This window comes from Rhinopithecus bieti, unplaced genomic scaffold (assembly GCF_001698545.2).
Source record: "Rhinopithecus bieti isolate Rb0 unplaced genomic scaffold, ASM169854v2 scaffold_9663, whole genome shotgun sequence".
NCBI classification, from domain to species: Eukaryota; Metazoa; Chordata; class Mammalia; order Primates; family Cercopithecidae; genus Rhinopithecus; species Rhinopithecus bieti.
In genome coordinates this window covers 4,281,313-4,292,325 of record NW_016806456.1, presented here as the reverse complement: position 1 = coordinate 4,292,325, position 11,013 = coordinate 4,281,313, and the positions used below count along the sequence as shown (strand labels likewise).

General features: G+C 38.7%; 1 protein-coding gene across 2 annotated transcripts in view; it reads right to left on the bottom strand.

Moving 5' to 3' along the window:
* Window positions 1-1,117: 1,117 nt before the first annotated feature.
* ABCA1 (ATP binding cassette subfamily A member 1) overlaps window positions 1,118-11,013 on the bottom strand; it is a 154,414-nt gene continuing 144,518 nt past the window's right edge. For both annotated transcript variants that reach the window (XM_017876728.1, XM_017876727.1), the window contains exons 45-50: window positions 8,522-8,663; window positions 8,037-8,171; window positions 6,976-7,079; window positions 6,326-6,418; window positions 5,437-5,680; window positions 1,118-4,541 (exon numbers count right to left, since the gene is read on the bottom strand). In XM_017876728.1, coding sequence (XP_017732217.1) covers window positions 4,401-4,541; window positions 5,437-5,680; window positions 6,326-6,418; window positions 6,976-7,079; window positions 8,037-8,171; window positions 8,522-8,663 — 859 coding nt within the window. In that variant the 3' untranslated portion in view covers window positions 1,118-4,400. The remainder of the gene's footprint in view (window positions 4,542-5,436; window positions 5,681-6,325; window positions 6,419-6,975; window positions 7,080-8,036; window positions 8,172-8,521; window positions 8,664-11,013) is intronic.

Here is an 11,013-nt window from a genome sequence, read left to right as displayed (position 1 = left end):
CTTCTAAAAGTACAAAAATTAGCTGGCATGGTGGCGCATGCCTATAGCCCCAGCTACTTGGGAAGCTGAGGAGAATTGCTTGAACCTGGGAGGCAGAGATTGCAGTGAGCCAAGATCATGCCACTCACTGCACTCCAGCCTGGATGACAGAGCGAGAGTCTGTTTCTCAAAAAAACAAAAACAAAACTCATGGGTAACATTTTCATCTAAATTACCTGCCTTTTTATTTTTCAATAAAGTTTTTTCTTCTCCCTTGTCATTGTTCACGAAGAAACAGTGTTCTATGATTTCATTAGAGTCACTGTAACATAAACTTCAAGACAGGAGGATGAAGTTGTGATGCTGATGCTCACTTCAAGCTCACTTGAAGCCAAGATTTTTCTGCACACAAAGTTCAGATCTGTGCCACAGAAAAAGGACTGCTCACGACACTTTGTCACAGCCATTCCCAAGAGGTCACAAATAGAGCCAACCTCTTGTACTGCCTCAAAAGGACTGTTTGACAGGGATTCTTCAAGTAGCAAAATAAGCAGACATTTTCTGAAACTGATTTCTAATGAGCTATGAAAAATACATTTACATTGTCTCAGCACTACTCCTATGTTGTCTGCATAGCACTTATTACAGGAGAAAAGAATCACTGATATTAGTATTATTTCTGTTTCCACATCTATACTCCTTCCTGCTCACCCTTGCCACCACCCCCAGCACCTTGTCAGTATACCTGCTACATCGTGTCCTTCTATTTTTGGTTGAATTAAAAAAAGGGCACTGAAGGCTGCCTTTGTAGCTTCCCCTATACCAAGGGAACATTTATTAAATAAGCTCAGCTACAGAGCATTTTCAGAAATCTCAGTGCAGCTTCATAATCATTAAGCAGAGGATTTATCTAAAAACCTCTAACACTTAATACCGGTTACTCAGTATCTTAAACAACATGAAAATACAAAACAACCTTTTATTTACGAGTAGTCCCCTCAGTTCTCTTTTATGACTAAGGGAACATTTGAATCTTTTCTCAAGTTTTTCCTTTTGATCCAAATCACTTCCCCTCTACTTTTCTAATGGCTTTATAACCCTTCAACGGTAGGTGGTGCCACAAATGCACAAAAGTAAATTTCTGTAGCCCAACAGAACTGTCACAGCTTTATTTGGTGACTCATTATATTACAACATAGAAATATGCATTTTAATACTTCATATAAAGTTACTGACATACAAATTTTTTTTCTTTTTTCCTTTTAATGAAAATGATTTAACTTAGAAATCTGTTGTGAAACTTCTGTCTAGTTTTGCAATTCTCAGGTATTCCAGTGCAAAAATAGATCCCATTACAGACAGCGTAAAGTGCTTTGGAATGAGGGCCAATGATGAACAAAGAGCACAAGAACAGCTTCATCTTGGGGTATAAGAAGGGATAATAGCATACCTAAATCCTTATCGACATAGAAACATTCTATAAAAGGGGATGCAACAATTTTGAAAAGAATTAGAGCAATATTTCTACAGTATTACATTATTACTAGTAGATAATAACAAGGGTACAAATTAATGTCTCAATATCAAAGTGGTTCAGTATTACGTGACACATGGCTCTTTGGAAAACATTTTACCTGATATATACAACCACAAGAAGAAAACACAGACAAATCCCTTTAGTCAATGATTACTATACAGTGAATGAATGATGTGCAACATTTAATAGTCACAAAGCATTTGCTTTCAGTACAGATAATGAAATACAGTAGTGTGAGGTTTGGTTGTTTTTTAACAATGAATTGTGCTGGGCATTTAGGTATAGAGGGCTTATTATTTTCTTCTATATTTACCATATTCACAGTTGTTAATAAGTTTTCTGAGGTGTCCAAAAGATGCACAAGCAGAAATTTTTGAACACGTATTTTGAGAATTTCTGAAACTCACATAGTTATATCCCACAGGGAATACATAGAAATTTTGCTTGATTGAGTATGGAGTTAGTAGAAATTTCTACCACAATTAGGTTTACACAGGAAAATGTAAAGATTACTATTTTAAAAGGTAACACAGTATTAATGAAGATGTATAACCGTAGATTGTTTCTAGCTTCAGAAGAGATCCTTTCAATCTCTATTAAAATGTTGTGTTTTCTTCAAAATAGTTCACAGTGCCTTTTGATTTTTTAAAATATGGCCTTGAAGTCAGAGAAACTGAAGTAAGGAGTTGCTCATGGATTTACTATAATGAAGAATTAGAATATGATTTTAGTAAAATGAGAAAACCAACAGAAGTTGGATTTTGAAAAATATTAAATGAGAAGAAATTATTCTATAAATTCTATATTTTTGAAGATAGTATAAAATGCAATGATGCCATATCACTAGTTATTGGAAATATGCCTTCATTACTTATATTTAAAATCAACATTGACTTTAACTTATAAAACAATCATTTTTTTCTTTTTCAGCAGTGGGTTATATAATACTCTGTAAATTTAAAAAATATATAGAGATTAATTTGAAATCTGAAGTCTTACGCCTTTAGAGTTAATATTCCACATTTTGGAAAAGGTGATTAGTAATGTATTGAAAGAATTCACTTGCTGGCCAAACAATAGTTCTCTCAATATGTTCCAATACACAATCAAACAATACAGAAAGCATTAGTGAAAACAGTATTTTTAAAAAAATGTTTAACTGACTTAGAAAAAAACAATTAAAACAACCCAATAAGAAGCATTGTTTGTTTAAACAATAATATAGATTTAGTGATTGAAAGATGATGAAAATTTGAGAATTGTCAGATTTAATGGAGTGTCCAATTATTTGAAGGTACTAAATGCCATAAGCACAAGTTGTGTTTTTCAGCAAGTTCTCAAGCTAGCTGTTTTCCCTGTTGAAGAATTCATTGTTTATACTTGTGACCCTTATACTTTCTTGGCTTTTGCATTGTTGCAATTAAAAAAAAAAAAAAAAAAGGCTGTCCAATATTGTTTACAGTGGGCTCCTACAACCATAAGACAACCTGTATTTGTAAACCAGTGAGCTGAATAACATGGCACAATCTACTGAGACTTAATTTCTCTCTATCCTTATACATACGTACATACTCTCTCAGCTACAGCATACACCCAAAAAATACTTGATTGATGAATTGAGATTAAGAGTATCCTAAATGATCTGAAAGAAACTCAAATATAATGTCATGAGATCTTGACCATCACATTGCTTTCTAGGCACTAGTCATGACTGATATGCAAACTTACATAAGAATATAAAAATAGTGGGGCAGTGGCCATACTCCTCTATACCACAGGGTTCTACAGAGGGGGCATTTTAGGATTCAGAAGTCACTGATAGAACTTAAAATTCCAAATAACATTAAAAAGTACAAAGATTTTCATCAAAATACAACTCCATCTTTTCATTTTCTAGATTAATTCAAAAAGCCAGAAATAATAATATACTTGTGTCAGGTAAGAAACATCTTGAGATGCAGTGTACCATGTGAGTCGACAGTCAGGACAAATGGGCACGGGCTTCCTTAGGTTTGAACGCACAATCTCTTTAATCCCATGCCCTGGCTTCAGCAGCTTGCAGCCCCAACAGTTTGGCTGTTGATTCTTTGCCTCTTACCAGGATCTAAGTATATTTAAGAGTCTCATAAGGATGACCCTGTAGACCCATGGCTCGAAGCACAGGACAATATAACAATGGCACCAAGTTTCCTGTGCCTAGAGACATCCACATTTTTGTTGCATGTTACTGCCACCAGAACAGCTCATCAAAGAGGGAATCAAAGCAGGATGTTAGCCACACATGGCACCATTTTGTCAACTGATATTTAATGATGTTGATAGACTCTGAGCAGAGCAGCTTTCACAAAAGTGAGCATGACACACCATGGTGCTTCAAACTTTCTGAAAAACTTGGCACTAATAATTCTGGCACACTCATTGCCAGCAATGGATGTGTTACCGGGAAACCAGTCTCCTGGCATGGCATGGCTTAGGGAATGAGGATGTGCATGCCTTTTGATTTTGATCAATAATCACTGGCCATGATTACTGGATGAATTATTGTTGCAACCCCAGTGAGAATACACAGGAACAACAAAAAAAAGGATGAGTTCAAACCCATATGTCCACTGGGTTCCATAATAGAGTTTCACATAGGTATAGGTAAAAAACTAAATTCAAGTCTTTCACTTGAGAGCTCTGTAAGACATAGGCTACAAAGGCACTGCCCCTGTAATGGAATTTTGTTTTCATTGCATTGAATTGCATTGCATTGAATAGTATCAGTACAGTATCCAGTTTATTACTTCCCACATCAACTTCTGGCTCTTTTCTCCGGAACACTTCACAGGGTGCAAAGGAAAGTCTAGTTCCTCTTTCAGCCACCCCGTATGAACAGGATTCTTCATACATAGCTTTCTTTCACTTTCTCATCCTGTAGAAAAGATGTGAGAACTGCAACATCCACTACTGTCTGGTTTTTGTGTAATGAGAGGTCCTTTAAGTGGTCATCATCACTTTGGTCCTTGGCAAAGTTCACAAATACCTGTTAAAAGATCAAGATGGACCTTTGTAAATACCACTCAACTTGTTCTTTGTTTATTCTAGTTCTATTTTTCCAGGTGTTGAAATTAGGTCAAGTAGGAGCATACAGAATTGCATAAATAGATTAACTAGAAAACTGTGTGTGAAGGAGGCAAGAATACTTGAAAAAAGCAGTAACAACTCAAAAACTGACTTTTTTTTTTTCTTTTCTTTTCTTGAAATGGAGTCTCACTCTGTCCTCCGCCTCCTGGATTCAAGCGATTCTCCTGCCTCAGCCTCCCAAGTAGCTGAGATTACAGGTGGGCACCACTATGCCCAGATAATTTTTGTATTTTTAGGAGAGACAGGGTTTCACCATGTTGGCCAGGATGATCTCGATCTCCTGACCTTGTGATCTGCCCACCTCGGCCTCCCTGAGTGCTGGGATTACAGGCATGAGCCACCATGCCCGCCAACAATTGACTTTACATATCGCCCCCTACATCACCAACTGCTCAGTCATCCATTTACTTTGGCACATACAGTCTTGATTAAAGGGAATAGGGAAGAAAATACTTACTGAGTATCTATTAAGTGTCAGGACCGATTTGGTACTTTTTAAATCTAATTTATATAAGATTAGGCACCAAGTAAAATGCCTGGCCCATGGTAGGTACTCACTAAATGGTAGTTATTATGGTTATTACAATAAATTCTCACAATAATCCCATATAGTACATAAGCATCATCTCCCTTTTCAGGTTCAGAGGTTTAGTAAAAAGCATAGCCAGTAATAGTAGATCAGGAATTCAAGCACTGATTCAAGCATACAAACTGCTCTTGGACCTATGGGCAGGAGTGTACAGGCAGGAATCCACACCCTGAGAAGTAAATCTGTTTTGACACTCAAAGCTTACTTGGTCAAGTGTTGTCTGAGAAACAGAGTAGTCTTCTATGTGGAGTCGCTTTTTGCTTTGGGAGAGGATGCTGAATATCCTGGCCAGAGAAGATAACGAAGATGGAAGCTGGTATTGTAGCATGTTCCGGTGTTTCTCTTTTAGAACACTTCCAGGAAAGGCAAGTCCAAAGAAATCCTGGACAGGCTTCAGGTCCGGGTTGGACCCTGCTATTCGTACTACTATTGTATAACCATCTCCAAACCTGAAAGCAGGAAAAAAAATATCCAAATGGAGGATCTCCAGGAAACTATTTAAAAGAATATTTAACCCTGGGAACCCAACTTGTGCCATGAAAAAGGGCGGCCCCTGGCAGGCCCAGAAATAAGTTTCTGAGAGAAGGAACCAGTTATCATTTACGAAATACTTATTTCATGTGAAGCGCCACGCCATGTGCTGTAAATACATGATCTCCTTTAATCCTCACCTGGACCCATGAAGTCTGACAGATGTTACAAAGAAACTGAGGCCCAGGGAGTTAGTCACTTGCCCATGGCTCAGAGCTCATAATCGGTAGGGCCAGGATGCAAACTCCAAAGTTTGCACTCTCACCAGCACTGGCACATGTAAATTTTTTTTCATTTCATCTATAGAACAAAGCCAGGAGGTAGATCTTCCAGGGAGATCGACTCTTGGAGAAGTTAAGTAACTTGCCCAGGAGTCACAGACCAGTAAATGGTAAAGACAGAATTTGAATGCACTTCTGACTTCAAAGCCCTCATTTTTTCCGCTATACCATTTTGCTCAGTTTTATTTCCCTTTATTTTAGAGCCATCGTTTATATACTCACAAAAGAATAAATATCAAGCCTTCTCACTAGGCACTATCCCCAAGAAATTATCTTTGTTACCTATTTTTTAGATGCTGGACACTGCCAAGGCATCTGAACCTTCCATTGACCATAATTGCCATCCTAGTGCAAAGAGCTTCACATTCTTCCATACTGCGGTGAAAAAGAAAGAGGTTTTCATTTTAGAGAGGTTCTCTATACCCATCAGAACATCACCATGACTTCCAGCATTCCAGCTTCCTAGGGAATCATATCCTGTTACAAGTACATGTGGATATAGGGATGATGCTGTTCACTGTGGTGCTGTTTACAATTGTGAACAAGTTGGAAAGAATCCAAATGTCTACAAAAAGGGGAATAGTTAAATGAGAGTATAGCCTAATGGAATACTATCCAGCTATAAGAAATGACACCTAAATGCACTGACTTGGAATAATGTTTACAATATGTTAAGTGAAGAAGAGTGATATTTATACTGGGCTTGCATTTTTCTAAGAATACACACACACACACACAGATTTGCACAGGAAAATTCTGCAAACATAAATAGTCCAGTGAAGATAGTAGTTGTCTCCAAGTCGTATAATTTCAGGTAATAATTGTTCTACTCTTTGCTTTTCTGCATTTTCTAATTTTTACAAAATGATCGCATATTCTACTTGGAAAGTTAAAACATCCCACAGTGTAGAAGCCAAGACTTTACTACGGACCTATGAGATGTAAGCACTACTGATCTCCCCTCCTTGACAACACTTAGGGCACAATTCCATAAGAACCGCCGGGCTTTGGGATCCATGCCTGTGGTGGGTTCATCCTGTAATTAGAATAAAATAAGTCTTATTTGCTGGGGGGAAAAAAAATCAAAGATAAATTTGCTTTTAAATGAAGAAGCATCTTTGAAACAGCTTAAATTTTAACTTACCATTCTGGTTATTTCTTGATGGACCAAAGAATTAGAGTAAGTTCCAAATTCATTTGTAAACAAGGTCATTATTATAAATGTCTTATTGATGCAGGAAACTCAAATATTCTGAGTACTTTTTTATAGAATTAAACAAATTTCTCCAAATAAATAGGGAACGAAAAAGCCCATTTAACTGTAATTATCTTTTCATGACTGATAAGTATATACTAAAACAACTTTTTGTCTGAAATCTCTATTGAATTGAAGTCAGTATAAGATTGGGGTGAAATTCCTTTTTTTTTTTATTCCAGCTCACTCAGATTACCCTAGTATATTGCAATTGTTAGCCTTACAGAAACAAATTTCAGACCCATGTGGTCTGGAATACATAAAAGCCTCAAAGGCTTCTTCTGGTAATAACATCAATGCTCTGGTCTACAAAAGAAAAAGGGTCAAGCGCCACTGCCCAGTCTGATCTGTTTTTCATCGATCCATGTGTAAGGAACTATGACCTAGTTGCTACCCTGGGGATTTTAAAGCTGTGTCCACACTCTCCATTTTCAGGGAATGAACACAAAGATGATTAGAAAGAATGTTCCAGAGAAAGATCAAATCACATATCCAGCCTCAATCACACTCAGAAACAAAGTGCTTGGAGTGTCTCTATTTGGGAACATCTGCAGGCATGGTACAGTGCTCCCAGTGTGTGCCAAGGGAGAAGCTTCCCTCAGCTTCTCCAAGGTGGCTCTGCTGTCCCTGGTGGGAGACAAGCCAATCATACAACAGCCCTGGACGTATAGGACTTTTGAAAAGTCATGTTTTCCACTCAGGCCGGAACAACAGTTTTCAGTCCACCGTGACACTCACCAGAAACACCACAGGAGGCCCGCCGATCAAAGCCATGGCTGTAGAGAGCTTGCGCTTGTTGCCTCCACTATAGTTACCAGCATATTTTTCTCCATATTTCACGAGGCCCAGTTTCCGAATCGCCCACTCACCAACCTACAGTGATGAAAAGCACCTTGTCTTTGGTCTGGCTTGGGAATTTTATCATGCTGTCCTACACATATATGTATGAAAGTTCTTTCACTGAGTAGGACTAGATTCTATCATCGTAACCCAACAACTGGTGAGGAGCCAAAACAGGGAGAAGCACTCCCTCTCTGCCCAGCCAGCCCTGCCCCACCACCATTACAGGTTTCCACCCTGAAAGCAGATACAAAGAACCAGCATTTTGTGCTGCTGCATTCGTGAGGAAAAACAGCCTGAAGTCAATGTGTGTGGAAAAGCCATAAGGTACATATTGTCAGGATGCCAAAGGAGACAGGCTGGCTTTCAGGTGCACACAGTACCTTGCCAACTTCTTTCTCTGGGACTCCTCTCAAAAGGGCAAAGAACTCCACGTGTTCTCTCCCAGTCAGCAGCTCTGTGATGGCATCAAACTGAGGGCAGTAGCCCATGTTCTGATGTACTTCATGTATGTTTGATAAGATACTGCAAAGAACAAGAAAACTACTTAGATTTTAAGCAGGTAGAGATACTCTGGTCAGACAATCTGGCCTGATGTTCCTGGAAAGTATGCTTCTCCATTACAAAAATACCAGTACATCTGCTGCTACTTGAAAGGACAGCCTTTCTGCCCCCAGGATGCTAGTTCTTCCTGGCAGGCAGGGTTCCTGCCTCTACCCTGCCCAGTCCTTGCACCTCCCTGGCTCTCTCAACACTTCAGTCTGCAGGTGCAGTCCCATTTCAGAATTTCTGAGGTTATGCCAACCACTGCACACTCTTTACCAACAATCTCAGTCACACTACCCTGGGGCTTTAACACTAAGGCCCCATCCTAGACTTCACTCATATGTATCATTCATACGCACCAAGTGAGAAGGCCCAGAAATTTTGGGTGTGAGCCAACACAGAACCTAGAGACACAATTTATGTTGGTGGGGTGGCTTTTGGGTTCTATGAATCCAGTCAAGTGAAGAATCAGATGTGAGAGAAGTTCCGTGTCCACATTCCAGACTGATGACTGCACCTCAGCCACAGCAGCATCACCACGAACTTGGCCTTTTGGCAGCATGCATTCCTCTCTGTGTATCTAATTAGCACTCCCAGGATCAGCCTTTTTCAGAATTAGGATTGAGGCACACATGGACACCGTGCCAGGCCCTCACAGCTATACCAACCAAATCAGTTCTTACAACCAGTCCCTGTGACAAACCTTACTATGAGCTGGTTATGACTGCCACTGCTATATGCGTCAGGAGCTTGGTACTAGGGGCAAGCCTAGGAAAGCAGTTGTGCAGCGGTAGGCTTGCTATTCCCAGAATGTCTGTTCTCTTAGGACTCCTTTACATTGCTACTGCAAAAATGTAAGAGACAGGAGAGGAGATCATGAATACACTAATTTCCTTGCTCTTTTCAATTTTATTGGCTATCCCCCTGTCCAGTGTGTTCAAATTGTGAGTCATTGCTCATTAGTGGGTTGGGAAATAAATTTAGTGGGTCGTGACCAGCACTTTTTAATGACACAGTATAAAGTAGAATAAGAAATAGCAGAGTGCACTACAATTAGTAACAGTAGGTACTGCTTTATGAAATTTTAGGTTATACATTTGAGTGTCTACATGTCTGTGTGTACATACGAGGTTGAGATACAAAATGTATTTCCCACAAGGGTCATGGCCAGAAAACTTTGAAAGCCACTGCCTTATACTATCTCACCACATAGTTAAGTCCAGAGAAGCTGGGCACAGTGGCTCACACCTGTAACCCCAGAACTTTGGGAGGCTGAGGCAGGTGGATCACCTGAGGTCCGGAGCTCGAGACCAGTCTGGCCAACATGGTGAAACCCCGTCTCTACTGAAAATACAAAAAAATTAGCCGGGCATTGTGGCGGGCACCTGTAATCTCAGCTACTCGGGAGGCTGAGGCAGGAGAATCGCTTGAACTTGGGAGGTGGAGGTTGCAGTGAGCCAAGGTCGCCCCACTGCACTCCAGCCTGGGCAGTAAGAGCGAAACTCCATCTCAAAAAAAAAAAAAGCCCAGAGAAGCCCCACGTAAAGCACTTAGAGTAACATTATCTAAGAGGCCTATAAAATGTAGCTGTATTCCCAAAGATCAGATTGCTTTGTGACCTGTGCAGTCTCAGAAAATGGCCTAATGGTGTCTCCGTCAATTTGTATGCTCTTTAGAGAGGGCAATTTACTTTGTAGGAATTGTTCCTGAGGAAATAATAAAAGATGTATACAGGGACATATTTACATAGTGAAAAATGGAAACTAATATGTGTCCAACATTTATAAGGAATTTATTAAATAAATTATAAGTACATGTACAGAGGGAAATTTTATGTAGCAATGTAAAATTCTGTATCTTAGGAAATGTAACCCATTGGGAAATATTCATAATACACTCATTAACAATAAAAGCTAATTTTAAACTCTATATACAGTATGATCTCAATTTTATGGCACATTTATATGTGTATATAAGATAGATTTGGGGTGATGGAAAAGTTCTAAAACTGGATTGTAATGATGGTTGCGAAACTCTCAATTTACCAAAAATCACTGAATTGTACTCTTAAAAAAACAAGTAAATTATATGGTATGTAAATTATACCTGAATAAAACTGTTAAAAGAAGAGAATGAGACTGAAAGGAAAATGTAAATTGTGATTATCTCTATATACTGAAATTATGGATGATTTTATGTGCTGCTTTACCCTTTACTACATTTCAACATTTTTATGAACTCTAAAAGTACCACTGTAATCAAAAATCACAATCTATTTCTTTTTTTTTTTTTTTTTTTTTTTTTTTTTTGGGTGATACTCCCTATTTGC